Below are 17,574 nucleotides of genomic sequence, written 5' to 3'. Positions count from 1 at the left end.
CAAAGTTCTACAAGGCCCTGAATTAAGCTATCAAAAATTGGAGCCTCCTATTCTGACCCGACTACAATAAGAGTTCGAACGAACCAACCCATGAAGCAAATCCTCCAAAAGATGGATATTGCGGGGGCTGAATCTTTTAAGAGCCCATGCTGACATGCAATTTGGTTCTTGATTCTCGCTTCTCTTGTTTTGCTTATAATTGCAAAATTTGTTGTCTCGATTAAAGAATCAAAGGCACAAGCATTAGTAGTTGCGCTTTTCTTGGATAGAACAGCTATAGCATCAGTTCTAATACGGGAAGACGAGGTCGAGCAGCATCTTGTATACTTCATCAGCAAAGTTCTACAAGGCCCTGAATTAAGCTATCAAAAATTGGAGCCTCCTATTCTGACCCGACTACAATAAGAGTTCGAACGAACCAACCCATGAAGCAAATCCTCCAAAAGATGGATATTGCGGGGGCTGAATCTTTTAAGAGCCCATGCTGACATGCAATTTGGTTCTTGATTCTCGCTTCTCTTGTTTTGCTTATAATTGCAAAATTTGTTGTCTCGATTAAAGAATCAAAGGCACAAGCATTAGTAGTTGCGCTTTTCTTGGATAGAACAGCTATAGCATCAGTTCTAATACGGGAAGACGAGGTCGAGCAGCATCTTGTATACTTCATCAGCAAAGTTCTACAAGGCCCTGAATTAAGCTATCAAAAATTGGAGCCTCCTATTCTGACCCGACTACAATAAGAGTTCGAACGAACCAACCCATGAAGCAAATCCTCCAAAAGATGGATATTGCGGGGGCTGAATCTTTTAAGAGCCCATGCTGACATGCAATTTGGTTCTTGATTCTCGCTTCTCTTGTTTTGCTTATAATTGCAAAATTTGTTGTCTCGATTAAAGAATCAAAGGCACAAGCATTAGTAGTTGCGCTTTTCTTGGATAGAACAGCTATAGCATCAGTTCTAATACGGGAAGACGAGGTCGAGCAGCATCTTGTATACTTCATCAGCAAAGTTCTACAAGGCCCTGAATTAAGCTATCAAAAATTGGAGCCTCCTATTCTGACCCGACTACAATAAGAGTTCGAACGAACCAACCCATGAAGCAAATCCTCCAAAAGATGGATATTGCGGGGGCTGAATCTTTTAAGAGCCCATGCTGACATGCAATTTGGTTCTTGATTCTCGCTTCTCTTGTTTTGCTTATAATTGCAAAATTTGTTGTCTCGATTAAAGAATCAAAGGCACAAGCATTAGTAGTTGCGCTTTTCTTGGATAGAACATGATTATGGCCGACTAGCAGCCCTGTCCAGGTTCTTGGCAGGATTGGCGTTAAGATCCCTACCACTCTTTTCTTTACTAAGAAAAGGATGCCAGTTCGAATGGACTCTTGAGTGCGAAGAAGCATTCCAGGAGTTCCAAAGGTTTTTAAGCCAGCCTCCTATTCTGACCCGACTTAAAGTTGGGAAAGAACTCGTCCTGTATTTGTCCGTAGCTGACAAAGCTGTAGCATCAGCTCTAATACGGGAAGACGAGGTCGAGCAGCATCTTGTATACTTCATCAGCAAAGTTCTACAAGGCCCTGAATTAATCTATCAAAAATTGGAGAAGTTTGCGTATGCCTTAATAGTAGCCTCTCGAAGGCTACGGCCTTATTTTCAAGCTCACACAATAAGAGTTCGAACGAACCAACCCATGAAGCAAATCCTCCAAAAGACGGATATTGCGGGTAGAATGGTTCAATTGGCCATAGAGCTATCCAAGTTCGACCTTAAGTACAAAATGGCTCTTGTAAACTGTCTTCAAACTACTAGCGCCAATGATGATGTCCGTTCTGAATAAGCCAGTGGCTGAATCTTTTAATAGCCAATGCTGACATGCAATTTGGTTCTCGATTCTCGCTACTCTTGTTTTGCTTATAATTGCAAAATTTGTTGTCTCGATTAAAGAATCAAAGTCACAAGCACTAGTAGTTGTGCTTTTCTTGGATAGAACATGATTATGGCCGACTTGCAGCCCTCTCCAGGTTCTTGGCAGGATTGGCGTTAAGATCCCTACCACTCTTTTCTTTACTAAGAAAAGGATGCCAGTTCGAATGGACTCTTGAGTGCGAAGAAGCATTCCAGGAGTTCCAAAGGTTTTTAAGCCAGCCTCCTATTCTGACCCGACTTAAAGTTGGGAAAGAACTCGTCCTGTATTTGTCCGTAGCTGACAAAGCTGTAGCATCAGCTCTAATACGGGAAGACGAGGTCGAGCAGCATCTTGTATACTTCATCAGCAAAGTTCTACAAGGCCCTGAATTAATCTATCAAAAATTGGAGAAGTTTGCGTATGCCTTAATAGTAGCCTCTCGAAGGCTACGGCCTTATTTTCAAGCTCACACAATAAGAGTTCGAACGAACCAACCCATGAAGCAAATCCTCCAAAAGACGGATATTGCGGGTAGAATGGTTCAATTGGCCATAGAGCTATCCAAGTTCGACCTTAAGTACAAAATGGCTCTTGTAAACTGTCTTCAAACTACTAGCGCCAATGATGATGTCCGTTCTGAATAAGCCAGTGGCTGAATCTTTTAATAGCCAATGCTGACATGCAATTTGGTTCTCGATTCTCGCTACTCTTGTTTTGCTTATAATTGCAAAATTTGTTGTCTCGATTAAAGAATCAAAGTCACAAGCACTAGTAGTTGTGCTTTTCTTGGATAGAACATGATTATGGCCGACTTGCAGCCCTCTCCAGGTTCTTGGCAGGATTGGCGTTAAGATCCCTACCACTCTTTTCTTTACTAAGAAAAGGATGCCAGTTCGAATGGACTCTTGAGTGCGAAGAAGCATTCCAGGAGTTCCAAAGGTTTTTAAGCCAGCCTCCTATTCTGACCCGACTTAAAGTTGGGAAAGAACTCGTCCTGTATTTGTCCGTAGCTGACAAAGCTGTAGCATCAGCTCTAATACGGGAAGACGAGGTCGAGCAGCATCTTGTATACTTCATCAGCAAAGTTCTACAAGGCCCTGAATTAATCTATCAAAAATTGGAGAAGTTTGCGTATGCCTTAATAGTAGCCTCTCGAAGGCTACGGCCTTATTTTCAAGCTCACACAATAAGAGTTCGAACGAACCAACCCATGAAGCAAATCCTCCAAAAGACGGATATTGCGGGTAGAATGGTTCAATTGGCCATAGAGCTATCCAAGTTCGACCTTAAGTACAAAATGGCTCTTGTAAACTGTCTTCAAACTACTAGCGCCAATGATGATGTCCGTTCTGAATAAGCCAGTGGCTGAATCTTTTAATAGCCAATGCTGACATGCAATTTGGTTCTCGATTCTCGCTACTCTTGTTTTGCTTATAATTGCAAAATTTGTTGTCTCGATTAAAGAATCAAAGTCACAAGCACTAGTAGTTGTGCTTTTCTTGGATAGAACATGATTATGGCCGACTTGCAGCCCTCTCCAGGTTCTTGGCAGGATTGGCGTTAAGATCCCTACCACTCTTTTCTTTACTAAGAAAAGGATGCCAGTTCGAATGGACTCTTGAGTGCGAAGAAGCATTCCAGGAGTTCCAAAGGTTTTTAAGCCAGCCTCCTATTCTGACCCGACTTAAAGTTGGGAAAGAACTCGTCCTGTATTTGTCCGTAGCTGACAAAGCTGTAGCATCAGCTCTAATACGGGAAGACGAGGTCGAGCAGCATCTTGTATACTTCATCAGCAAAGTTCTACAAGGCCCTGAATTAATCTATCAAAAATTGGAGAAGTTTGCGTATGCCTTAATAGTAGCCTCTCGAAGGCTACGGCCTTATTTTCAAGCTCACACAATAAGAGTTCGAACGAACCAACCCATGAAGCAAATCCTCCAAAAGACGGATATTGCGGGTAGAATGGTTCAATTGGCCATAGAGCTATCCAAGTTCGACCTTAAGTACAAAATGGCTCTTGTAAACTGTCTTCAAACTACTAGCGCCAATGATGATGTCCGTTCTGAATAAGCCAGTGGCTGAATCTTTTAATAGCCAATGCTGACATGCAATTTGGTTCTCGATTCTCGCTACTCTTGTTTTGCTTATAATTGCAAAATTTGTTGTCTCGATTAAAGAATCAAAGTCACAAGCACTAGTTGTTGTGCTTTTCTTGGATAGAACATGATTATGGCCGACTTGCAGCCCTCTCCAGGTTCTTGGCAGGATTGGCGTTAAGATCCCTACCACTCTTTTCTTTACTAAGAAAAGGATGCCAGTTCGAATGGACTCTTGAGTGCGAAGAAGCATTCCAGGAGTTCAAAAGGTTTTTAAGCCAGCCTCTTATTCTGACCCGACTTTAAGTTGGGAAAGAACTCGTCCTGTATTTGTCCGTAGCTAACAAAGCTGTAGCATCAGCTCTAATACGGGAAGACGAGGTCGAGCAGCATCCTGTATACTTCACCAGCAAAGTTCTACAAGGCCCTGAATTAAGGTATCAAAAATTGGAGAAGTTTGCGTATGCCTTAATAGTAGCCTCTCGAAGGCTACGACCTTATTTTCAAGCTCACACAATAAGAGTTTGAACGAACCAACCCATGAAGCAAATCCTCCAAAAGACGGATATTGCGGGTAGAATGGTTCAATGGGCCATAGAGCTATCCAAGTTCGACCTTAAGTACAAAACTTGGACGGCAATCAAAGACCAATGCCTCACCGACTTCGTGGCAGAATATGCAGGAGATCAAGACGAAGCTTCCACTACATGGGAGCTATACGTAGATGGATCCTCCAACAAAGTTGGAAGTGGTTCAAATTGGCTCTTGTAAACTGTCTTCAAATTACTAGCGCCAATGATGATGTCCGTTCTGAATAAGCCAGTGGCTGAATCTTTTAATAGCCAATGCTGACATGCAATTTGGTTCTCGATTCTCGCTACTCTTGTTTTGCTTATAATTGCAAAATTTGTTGTCTCGATTAAAGAATCAAAGTCACAAGCACTAGTAGTTGTGCTTTTCTTGGATAGAACATGATTATGGCCGACTTGCAGCTCTCTCCAGGTTCTTGGCAGGATTGGCGTTAAGATCCCTACCACTCTTTTCTTTACTAAGAAAAGGATGCCAGTTCGAATGGACTCTAGAGTGCGAAGAAGCATTCCAGGAGTTCAAAAGGTTTTTAAGCCAGCCTCCTATTCTGACCCGACTTAAAGTTGGGAAAGAACTCGTCCTGTATTTGTCCGTAGCTGACAAAGCTGTAGCATCAGCTCTAATACGGGAAGACGAGGTCGAGCAGCATCCTGTATACTTCACCAGCAAAGTTCTACAAGGCCCTGAATTAAGGTATCAAAAATTGGAGAAGTTTGCGTATGCCTTAATAGTAGCCTCTCGAAGGCTACGGCTTTATTTTCAAGCTCACACAATAAGAGTTCGAACGAACCAACCCATGAAGCAAATCCTCCAAAAGACGGACATTGCGGGTAGAATGGTTCAATGGGCCATAGAGCTATCCAAGTTCGACCTTAAGTACAAAACTTGGACGGAAATCAAAGACCAATGCCTCACCGACTTCGTGGCAGAATATGCAGGAGATCAAGTGGAAGCTTCCACTATATGGGAGCTATACGTAGATGGATCCTCCAACAAAGTTGGAAGTGGCGTAGGCATAATCTTAGTCAACCAAGAGGGAACTTAAGTAGAAGTCTCCCTCAAATTTGAATTCTCAGCCTCCAACAATCAAGCAGAATATGAAGCCTTGATTGCAGGGTTAAAACTGGCAGAAGAGGTCGGCGCAACCAAAGTAGTTGTGTTCAGCAACTCTCAGGTGGTGACTTCACAAATCAATGGAGAGTACCTGGCGAAAGACCCTAACATGAAAAGGTACTTAGACAAAACTTTGGAGTATGTAGGGCGATTTGCCGAAACTGAGGTCAAACACATAATTCGGGATCTTAACAGCAGAGCAGACGCCCTTTCCAAACTAGCAAGTACCAAGCTAATAGGGAATAATAGAAGCCTGATCCAAGAAACTCTCCAAGAATCCTCTGTCACAAAAACAGAGGCCAGACAAGACATCCTCGAAGTATCCGGATTAGACCTCGGATGGATAAACCCACTAATCGAATACATGATGTTCGACATCCTACCCAAAGAGGAAAAATAGGCCAAGAAAATCCGAAGGGAAGCACAAAACTATACCTTGGTGGAAAATGTTCTCTATAAAAGGGAAATATCGACACCATTATTGAAGTGCGTCCTGACCTCAAAAAAATCGAGGTACTTGAGGAAGTCCACAGTGGTATCTATGAAAATCATCTCGGAGCAAGGTCGTTGGCTAAAAAAGTAATCCGAGTTGGGTTCTACTGGCCAATCTTGCAAAAAGATACCACCGAGTTCGTGAAGAAGTATCAGCCATGCCAAATGCATGCAAACTTCCACGTCACTCACCCCGAGGAGCTCATTAGCATAACTTCTCCATGGCCTTTTGCAAAATGGGGATTGGATCTATTAGGACCCTTTCCCCAAGCGTCTGGGCAAGTAAAATATCTAATAGTGGGAGTAGACTACTTCACGAAGTGGATAGAAGCAGAACCGTTAGCTACCATCATAGCCCAGAGAAGTCGGAAGTTCCTCTACAAGAACATTATCACAAGGTATAGGGTACCCCATTCCATCACCACTGATAATGGCACTCAGTTCACCGACTCTTCCTTCAAAAACCTGGTAGCTAGCATGCAGATCAAGCATCAATTCACTTCGGTAGAGCACCCACAAGCAAATGGACAAACCGAGACAGTAAATAAAGTTATACTGGCAGGTTTAATGAAAAGGTGCGCATGGACTGAGGAACTCCCTCAAGTATTATGGGCATATCGGATTACACCTCAGTCTACCACAGGAGAAACACCCTTCCGACTTGCTTATGGCACAGAAGCCATAATATCAGTTGAAATCAACGAGCAAAGTCCAAGGGTGAACTTCTACAACGAGGTCGATAACGTACAGGGGCACAAAGAAGAACTCAAGTTACTTCCCGAAGTCTGAGAACAAGACCAGATAAGAGAAGCAGCGCTGAAGCAAAGGATGACAAACAGATACAATAAGAAATTCATTCGAAGAAGCTTCATAGCAGACGACTTGGTTTTGATAAGAAACGATATTGGCATCAACAAGTCTGGAGATGGAAAGCTTACTGCTAACTGGAAAGGGCCATACAAAATTAGTGAGGTCCTAGGAAAAGGCTACTACAAGGTGACCGACTTGAACGGCACGAATTACCTAGGTCCTGGCATGCTTGTAATATGAAAAGGTACTATAGTTAAAAGCAAACTCCACTCTCTGATGTACTCTTTTTCCCGACTTTGTGGTTTTTTCCCAAAAAGAAGGGTTTTCCTGAAGGGGATTTTAACGAGGCATCAAAGTGGAGGCTAAGGGACAGCCATTTTTAACCCCTTAGTAGCAAAAAGTACCTTCACCAATAAATGAAGATCTTTCTCTACATCTCTTTGTAAAATTCCGTTAGTTATTATCATTTTTCTACAAAACGTGCCGACTTAAGCTTAACAAAACGTAAAAATTCCATGCCCGACCTACGTGGTCGGCAGGATAAAATGACGAGGTACAAGTCGGTGTAAAGAGGTTATAAAAGCAGATCATGATAACTCGGAAATACCACGACCAATAAGTCGGAAAAACCGAGAAAGAATTGAAATGCATCGCGAAAATAACCTAAGTTATGAACAATTCAAATAAGAAAATTTGAATTTATGAGGAATGCAAAAAGAGATAAAAGGAAAACCATAAAAAATAAAGGCAGAAGCTGTCTCAAGTCTTTGAAAAATCCAAATAACTTAGACAAAACACAGCCTGCCCAGATAAAAGGTTTTTCCAAAACAAAAAGATCAAAGGGGCTTTTTTCATAAAAAAACCTAACAAAGAAAAAATTGCAGAAAAGCATGCACACACCAATTAATCTTAAATCCCTTATCCAAAAAAGGGGTAGAAATTAAATGCATTTTTTGTTAACAGCTATAAAAGGCTAGGAAAGTCAACAACAAAATCACCACAAAAAGATAATAAAATTGTTCAAAAAAGGGGCCCATAGGACAGGCCCCAAAATAGCCAGAAATCAATTAAGTGGAAGAAAGATTGGAATCACCAGCAGGAAGGGAGGTCAGATCAGCAGCAGGGAAGGACGGAGCAGCCTCTTCAGGATCTTGAGTGGGAACCTCTGAAGAACTCGGCAGGTCTCCTTCTTGTTACTCCTCACGAGGAGGAGACTCTATTATCCTCTGTCCGCGAGTCTTCAGATCGGAGTCAGTCTAAGGTCGAGGAGGAGAAACAATAGCCCCATTCACGACTATCTTATCAGGATCGAGAGGGAAAAGGTCCAGGTCAGGAGCGATAACGCCGACTTGTTCCTTGAAGATCCTCCAGTCCTCCTCCGAGCTCTCCGCCATGGAGTCTTCCAGATCCTAGTAAGCCTCCCGACCTCTTGCCAGTTCCTTCTTCAGGTCAAGATTCTCCCCAAAAAGTCTGACATAATTCTGCTCCACCTTTTTCTTAAGGCCCTCTGCCATGCCACACTGGCCCATCAACCTCTTCTCCCTTAGCTCAGCGACCTCCTCCTTAAGCCTTTTCTCTTTCTCTTGATAAAGAAAGATCCTCCCCTCTAACTCCTCAACCTTTTGGGTAGAGCCCAAAGAGCTAAGGAGAGTTTTTTCCAAAATATCAAGGAGCCTCGTGCATACCCCAGCTGCCTGAACACTCCCCTGAACCATAGTATTAAGATGGTTTCGAACGGAAGCATCATTCATACTAATTTGAGTATGGGGAAAGATGTGATTCCGAATGAATTTGGGACCATCAAAGGAGGAATCCCCAGAAGATGAGCCAGAAGTCTTGCATTTTTTCTGGGTGGGTTCAGGGAAGGAATGGGCTGAAGGATGGGTGGAGGAAAAGGAGAAGCAGAAGACGAAGTTACCAAGATCGGACGAGAAGTCCCCAGATCACGAGGGAGAGGAGGAGGAGGAGGAGGAAGAGGAGCGCCAACAACCCTGGCAGCATCAACCTGGGCCTGAGACCTCCTCTTGGCCTCCTGGACTTTTTGGTAAGAGGCGCTAGAACCTTTCTTCACCATCTCTGAAAAAGGAGAAAACAAAGAATTAGTTTACAAATCAGAAGACCACAAGTTGGAAGCAACAAATCGAAAGATTACAAGTCGGAAGTTATCAAAATCAACAACGCAGCTACCTAATTGGGTCCGCACAAAACTCGGAGACCCCTGAAGAAATTTTTTGGTATCCAGGTAAGGGGCTCTCCCCCAAGCTTCCTGGAAGAATCCCACTATGGTCTTCTCAACTTCATCCAAATCATCTAGACCGTACTTTTCTACAGGAGAAGCTTTTCGCCAATATAGAGGAAAGAAGGGGCTGGAATGTTCATCAAGGAAAAAGGGATGGTGACCCTCTACTGCTTGGATTTTGAATAAAAATTCTTGAAATCATGAAAGGACTCGTCAAACATGGAGAAAACTCTCCGACCTTGAATGGCCCAGAAAGATACCTACTGCTGCTTATTATTTTGCCCACTGAAGGGCTTGGTCATATGAAAAAGATAAAAGAAAATCTTCAAAGAAGTCAGAAAATCTAATTCTCAGCTAACAAGTTAGTAAATTTTCATGAAACCCCAAGAGTTAGGGTGAAGTTGGGTGGGAGCGACGCGACAATGAGACAATCAGCTATTTCAAAGTCAGAAAATGGTAGAAGAACCCCCAGACGGGTAAACGAACAATCGTACATAAAAAGAAAGGAGGGTCAGCTTCAGTAGCCTCCCCAAAACAAACCCGGTCTTTAGGACCCGGGGTAATCAACTCATACTTGGGCTCACATCAGAGCCAAAAATCTTATGGTGGGTGTGGAGATCGATGATATAGTCTGTGTCTACCCTAAGAACCGTATCATCTACCCACTCAGAAACGTGAGAAGTCATCTTTTTCCAGTAAAAAGAAATAGGAGAAAGGCGACAAGACCTACAGAGGAAAATGGAAAAAAGATCAAAAACAGGGTCTCTAAAAGGCCAAAGCAGTCCCTCAAAAAGAATAGAGTCACTAGACCTACCAATAAACTTACTGCAAACACGAAAAACTCCTCCAAATGCACAAAATAAAGCACTAAGAAAAGGAGAAAGAAAAACTAACCTTTGTTGGTAGAAGCGAAGAGAAGCGGAGGCAACAGTAATCGCAACACCCCAAGAAGGAAGGCTAAAACGCTCTCTCTTTGAAAAAGTAAGGATTGCAAGTAAGGGATTTCAAAAGACGAAAGAAGATAAAGAAAAGAGAGGAAAAAGTATTTATAAACACGCCAGGGGCAAAATGGTAAAATTGGCGCCATCATTAAAGAGACGCGCCGTTACCAATGTAATTGCTCCCACGTGTAAATACAAAAACTTTAACGGACACGACGTTTGATTAGACGTGACTGTTGAAGAAATTTGAATCACGTCAGTTCTAAAAATCACGTCGGTTCTAAAAATCACTTCGGTTACAAGACCAAGTTCAAATACTCGAATCCTACTCATTAACAAAAGAGATCAGACTCGAGTAGGGGCACTGTTCATACCCTAACCCAACACTAAGGCCCAGGACTAAATAAGCCAAGAAGGCCCAATCCAAAGATTGGCCTTTGTTAACAACCGACCTCCCTCGAAGAGGTCGGATTCTACTCACGCTTTCTTTCCAAGAAGTCGGGCTTTGAGGATAGCTAGCAGATAACACTTATTCAAATAAGTAACTGCCGCTAAAATCTCTCAACCCACTTGCATGAGCCATATCTCAAATTCTCTAAGATTAAGGGACGGTTATCCACCTTAAAAGGTGGAACTACTCCAACGGTGGTTATTAGATCACCACTATAAATACACTGACACCTCTCAGGTATCTCTAAGTTCCAATACTTTGTAAACCTATAAAAACCCTTTGCTGATTTAGGCATTGGAGTGTCCTTGCAGGTACCACCCCCATTCCTTCACACATACAAGTCGGATGGTGGCTCCCGAGCGCAAACTGAATCGGAGATCTCCTCCTTCAAACGATTGGACCAACCTTACAAGTCCAGCCCATTAATCTCCGGTTACCCAACGTAACAGTTACAATGGAAAGAGATATGACTATGATCAAACAAATCCTAGGAATAAACATCATTTGAAAAATATTATGAAGAATGTTTAATGGACATGCATTGGTGAATTTTGTGAGAGTGTGGACCCACGCAGTATACAGCAAAGTCAATTACCTTGAGTCATTGGCAGAGATGTGAGTATAAGGACAAAAATTCATGATTGTTCAGTTTTTAATCAAGTTGACTTTTAGTCAAGTACACGCCGAAAAGTACCTGAAATGGAAGCATATGCTAATCAAATTGTATTCGTTTTATGTTGTTTCTTTTTCATGTCAACAATTTAAACTTTCTTCTAACTCCCAACCTTCATTATTATATTGTATTTCATTCTCTGTTCTTTCTTTTTCAACTTATTCATCATCGTTTTAATTTTTCTTTTCATTCTTCGGCTTCACATTTTTTCCTCGTCACTTGTTTGTTTTCACATTTTCTTTCTTATTTTTATTTCCCCTTATTCGTGAATAGTTCTTCAGCTACCACATTAAATAAAAAGGGAGAATAACAAACCCATTAAGCAACTTTTCTCATATCTTTTGTATTTTTTTCCATTTGAATATGTGAGTATTTTGTTTTAATTTATTATAGGAGAAATATAACTTTTTTTTATTTAAAATAAATGAGAGAAAAGACTAATAATCACATTAAAAATTTAGATGTGTCTCTATTTTCATAATACTTTAGATATATGTCTATTTGGTTAGGAGAGGTATATATATATAGTTAGATTGTTTCGGACCTAGCATTCGGAGCCTCAACAACTTAATGATGACCTAGCTCCCAAGTCCAAATCATTCTTACAGTCCAAATTAGCTTAAATAATCGAAAATCACTAACCAATATTCAAATTCAAGTATTCTCTTTATCTTAGCCAACTGAAAAGATAAGATCACAAGACATTATATAAAGGGGAGCTTAAAACTCTTCCAGGTACGTTACACACCCCCCCCCTTAAACCTCTACCTCTTAGATCCATTTTAATTTGAGCGTCGGAGTATCTTTGCAGGTACCACTCCTTGCCGATCCAAAGGTCCGATCACATCATCACCAAGACCGACGAGTTCTCGATCCTTCTATCAACCTGTACGAGTAAAGTCTTGTATGTTGGCACCGTTTGGGGACCTGCAAAACCTTAGTAGCAAGACACATAAAGAGCGACTTTCAAATCACCACCACGAACCAAACCCACCAACTCCGCCCCTCCCCCCAGCACATGGACCACAGAAGGACAACTATCCCTCAACTCACGGGAGGGTAACCAGTGTCGTCCACGCCCAGCCAACCTACAGCAAGCAACAATTGTGAGTAGATGATCGCCGATCTGGCGAAGGCAGGACAATCGACGACTTGGGAGAATATGCAAACCGGATAATCCGGGAGCTCCACTATCAGATGCAGACCTTGGAAGGCTAGGTCGCCTTTAAAGAACAGTACCAATGGGAGTGCACGAGCGAGGCGGTCTCCTAGACCATGTCGCGACGAGAGCAGAAGAACGAGAGGTCGCCAAACCAACATCACAATAGATGCCGAAATCACAGCAGATATTGGGAATCCAAACCCACCACCCACCCCGCCCAAAAATCCGTCCCGAGCGAGTAGAGACGGGTGGGTACCTACAGGTTCGAGTAGTGTAGCCACCCCTAGATTTGACATCTCTAAAAAATTTATGGCACAATTTACCCCCACGGATCACAAAGACAAAATACCCAATCAACCTTTTCGAAATCACCCAACTACCAGACAAACCCACAAGAAAACACCTAGATAGGTTCAACAATAAGTGCTTGGAAGTCGATGGGCTATTGAACTCGGTGGCCAGTTTGTGTCTGACCAAGATGAGGGAAGATTATCGGAAGCACCTCACAACCTTTTTAAATATATATCATAATTATTTTTAAATATAATAATACAATATATATAACAATTATTAGTTGAAATAGAACATAAAAGAAATATTTACTCGTTTTTTTTATCCCTAAAAATGCAGATTAAATATATAAATCGGATATAAAGATACCTAAAATCTGTGATCCAATCCTATTAATGTGTAGATTGAATTGGATTGGATTCGATCTGACCTAACAGTCTTGCAGATCGGATCAATATTCTGAGTTTCCTTCTCATTGAGTTCTGCATCTAAATGTCAGATTTTCTCATCCGCCTTTATCCATTGCAACTCCTGATGCAATTATTGTTCCACCTTTGTTTGTCAGGCTAATTTAGTATCCAACTATGTTAAACGGTCGTTGTGACATCGACGACTTGGGAGAATATGCAAACCGGATAATCCGGGAGCTCCACTATCAGATGCAGACCTTGGAAGGCTAGGTCGCCTTTAAAGAACAGTACCAATGGGAGTGCACGAGCGAGGCGGTCTCCTAGACCATGTCGCGACGAGAGCAGAAGAACGAGAGGTCGCCAAACCAACATCACAATAGATGCCGAAATCACAGCAGATATTCCAAAGTCATCAATAAGTGTTTTAGTGGAGTAAAGTTAAAAATTGGGTCAAGATTATCCGAGTTAATGTGATTTATGGAGATGTTAGTAGCTAACGGTTTCAAAGGAAGAGGGGTACCACTACCAACTATACAATAGTTCCTGCTCTGTAGGGACGACTTTTACATGGTGGGAAATGATTCTTAGCTTCTATCGTGTGAGAGATGTGTGTAGGTGGAGAGTTACTGATTTAGGAAATCGATCCTCTCCATTTTTTTTAACACTTGATAGAATAAAGTGTGATCTCTCACGTTTAATTTCATAAGTGAAACAAAAAATAAATAAAAAAGAGAGAACAATGAAGGGTGAGATTAGGGATGGCAAAAATTCCCAGCAGGACGGGTACCTGCGGGGATTTATCTGTCACGGGGCAGATATGGGGACGATTTTGTACCCATGGGGACGGGGGATGGGGACCCGTATATTAAACGGGGCGGGAGCGGGGATAGAGGTTCCCGTCCCATGGAGACCCGTTTAAACCCGTTTATGTAAAAAGACTAGAATACCCTTAATATATATATATAAAGGAAAGTGAAAATCCTAGCCGTCACACTTGCAATTCATAATCTTCAACCTAGTCTCTGAACTCTTCACCACCCTCAAACCTCAGCCTCTTGCCCTCTCTGAACCACGCACGGTCGCACCATCACCACCACCGACCGCCACCTCTCGCCCTCTCAGTCCTTTACCGCTACGGCGCTACCTCCCACCCCTTAGTCCATCACCGCCACCTCTCACGCACTGTGGAGTGGACGTCAGTCAGGTCACAATACATCACGCACACCGCAGCAGGGAGTCTGTCAGTCAGGTCACGATACATCACGCCGGTCGTCACCTCTTCTTTATTCGTCGCGCCTTTGCTTGTCGTCACCTCTTCGCGTCGGGTAACTGGGTAAGTCATAGAACACTGCTCACACATGCTTTACTGCTGCTTCTCCTCTTCACTCCTCACCGTGATTGATTTGATTTGGATTTTCGATTTAGGGTAATTAAGTTTAGAGTTCTGAATTTTCTGATTATGATTTCTATTTAGGGTTGATTTGATTCTGAATTTTTTATTTAGGATAATTAGGTTCTTAGTTCTGAATTTTCTGATTCTAATTTTTATTTAAGGTTATTTGATTCTGGATTTTTAAATTTGGGTAATTAGGTTCTAAGTTGTAAATTTCTGATTCTGATTTCTATTTTGGTATTTTGATTTTTTTATAATTTTCTGGTGATCATTACCGGATCAATGTCATTCTTGAATCTAAGAAGTTTGCAACATTCATCTTGGTTTGATATCGACATGCAATATTTCCTGTTTACAACATTCATCCTGGTTTGTAACTCAGATTTTATTTTATTTGATTTTAGATTAAAGTGATTTTGGATTAGAGTGGTCAGCAATCTATCATTATTCGTTAGTTTGTTCTTTTGTTTTTTTTTAACTCATTTATTATTTTCTCAAACATCTGTATTGTTTGAGAACTTTTTTTAATTATATTCTGACGTTATTAGGAGCATTGAGTTCTTGTTGGAAGAAAGAAGATAATGAAGTAAAGTTATGTAGTCTATCATTTTTTTGAAAAAAGAGTTGTGCCATTGATTAAGGAGATAAAGACTAAAATTCTTAATGCATTGGTGTTTTAAAAACTTAATAACTGTTTTTTTTTCATTTTATGTACAATTTTGTTTCTTTTGATCGGTTAATCATGCATTGGTTTAGGATGTTGACTAGATAAACTTAATGAAACATAATGGTTTACAAAAGGAAAAAATGAAAGTTAAGTGAGATTATAAAGATTAGCCTCATTTATATATACATAAGTTTAAATTAAGGTCAAACTGGTCAGAGATAGATGTAAGAGAATTCCAGATCCAAAAGACAAACATCCCCACTTCAATGAGCCACAAAATTGGTCCCTGATTATTACTTAATAATAACATATATATTTATTGATTTCTAATTCCGTTGATTTCCTTTGAAGCATGCTTAAAGAATATTCATCCATCTCTTCAGTTACATGTGTAGCAATTGTTAATTTTATGTATCAATTTCGAATTTTAGCATTTATGTCTTCTGAAGCATTTATAATATAGGTAACGTAATTGACAATTGTAACTCAGATTTTATTTTATTTGATTTTGGATTAAAGTGATTTTGATTCATGATTTATATTTCATGATTTATAGAATGTCTTCTTCGGATGCATTGAGTAATACTCTTGAAAAGAGTACTCCATCGGAAGACCCTATAGGCACTAATATTCAAACTACACAAGAGGCTCCTCAATCTCAACCTCAAGAACCCCCAACAGATACCACAACTACTAATGAAGGAATGACAAACTCTACAAGTGGTGTTCGAAAGAGGAAGTTAACCTCTGAAGTGTGGAATCACTTCAAGATTGTGGAAATCAAGGAAAAATTAAAGGCTGAATGTAATTATTGCAAAGCGAAACTACTTGGTGACCCAAAACAAGACACTTCGCACTTACGTGATCACTTCAAAAGCTGCAAGCTCCGCACCACTAGAGATATAAGACAATGTATGATGAAGACAACTCCAACAACTAGTGGGAAAACAGTTGTGGTTAGTGCATATACCTTCGACCAAGAAAATGCAAGGAAAGAGTTATCAGTTATGGTTTGTCTTCATGAGTATCCGCTATCTTTTGTGGACCACATTGGGTTTCGACGATTCTGCAATGCTTTGCAACCTCTTTTCAAGGTGATTACTCGCAACACTTTAAAGAGTGACATCTTGAAGTCTACAATGATGAAAAGATCGAAGACAATGAATGTTCTTGAGCGTAATAAAAGTCAAGTTGCAATTACGACTGATATGTAGACAGCAAGCAACCAAAACAAAGGTTATATGGCTATCACGGCTCATTACATTGATGATTCTTGGAAATTGCAAAGCCGTCTTGTGAGGTAATAATATTATCATTATAGGTTCTTCTGAATGTTTATATGTTTGCAAAGCTGTCTTGTTTACACAATTGCAAAGCTGTCTTGTTTATAATTGCAAAGCTGTCTTGTTTATAATTGTACTAAATTATCATTACAGGTTTATATATGTGCCGGCTCCCCACACGGCTGAGGTACTTTCAGAGGTTCTTGTGGATTGTTTGATGGATTGGAATCTTGATAGGAAGGTATCCACTTTGACTGTTGATAATTGCAGTGTTGGGAATAAGTAGTATGACCACAATCCAATCAATCACGTGTCAAATAATTTGTTATTGTTATTATATTAAAATGTTAATATAATAAAGTTCATGATTAAATTTAGAAATTGATCATTGTGACAGTGATCATAATATTGAGAGATAAATCTTTTGTAATTTAATCTAAATTGTTCTTGGTCATAGGATTATTAAAAAGGACATTAATAATCCGGAAAGATCAATATATATATAATGGTCTTCATTGGATGAAGATTAATAGATCTCATTTATTAAATTATATATATAGATGGTGTATATAGAGATATGACCATTGAACTGACTCACTTTGAGAATTCCTAATGGTTATAATTACCGTATATTTGTCAATAGGATATTCTCAAGATGAACACAGTAATAGAGTTTCCTTAGACCTGCGACTGTCATAGCAATTAACAATGTATTTATTATACTTTGATTCCGGACACTTAATACCCTAGGGTGCTAGTTGAATGGATATTGGGTATGATTTAAATACTTGTAGAATTAATGATTAGTCAATAAGAAATCCGTCAACTCTCGGTAAAGAGTTTGAGCTCTATGATTATAATGACTGAGATAAATAAAACCTTGGCCAAGGGGATTGAATGAATGAAGAAATGAGTTTCTTAGGTTATTCACAGTTCATTATAATAATGGTAACAAGTTAGAGTTTGACAATTAAACCATACTCTAAGGGTTAACCAAGAGCTGGAAAGATGGAAGGAATTATACTTTGTTCTTCTAAGGTTCTTGGTAAAAATATATTA

The 17,574-nt window shown here is 40.4% G+C and overlaps 1 protein-coding gene and 1 long non-coding RNA gene across 2 annotated transcripts; one reads left to right on the top strand and one right to left on the bottom strand.

Annotated features, from left to right (window-relative positions):
• On the bottom strand, positions 3,322-11,700 carry LOC110262606. Its single transcript, XR_002347473.1, has 2 exons — positions 4,618-11,700; positions 3,322-3,904 (listed from the first exon to the last, which is right to left on the bottom strand). It is a non-coding gene; the product is annotated as an uncharacterized LOC110262606 (long non-coding RNA).
• On the top strand, positions 14,195-16,838 carry LOC110263050 (zinc finger BED domain-containing protein DAYSLEEPER-like). The gene is made up of 3 exons (XM_021103575.1): positions 14,195-14,505; positions 15,789-16,532; positions 16,669-16,838. Exon 2 carries the CDS (start codon positions 15,790-15,792, stop codon positions 16,444-16,446), a length of 657 nt encoding a protein of 218 aa, XP_020959234.1. The 5' UTR covers positions 14,195-14,505; position 15,789; the 3' UTR covers positions 16,447-16,532; positions 16,669-16,838.

The sequence above is a fragment of the Arachis ipaensis genome, chromosome B05 (genome assembly GCF_000816755.2).
Source record: "Arachis ipaensis cultivar K30076 chromosome B05, Araip1.1, whole genome shotgun sequence".
Taxonomy (NCBI): domain Eukaryota; kingdom Viridiplantae; phylum Streptophyta; class Magnoliopsida; order Fabales; family Fabaceae; genus Arachis; species Arachis ipaensis.
The sequence above is the reverse complement of the archived record's forward strand: the minus strand, read 5'-3'. Positions and strand labels throughout refer to the sequence as shown.

Coding starts and splice junctions, on each gene's coding strand:
- LOC110263050 (XM_021103575.1), top strand. CDS start 15,790: ATGTCTTCTTCGGATGCATTGAGTAATACTCTTGAAAAGAGTACTCCA.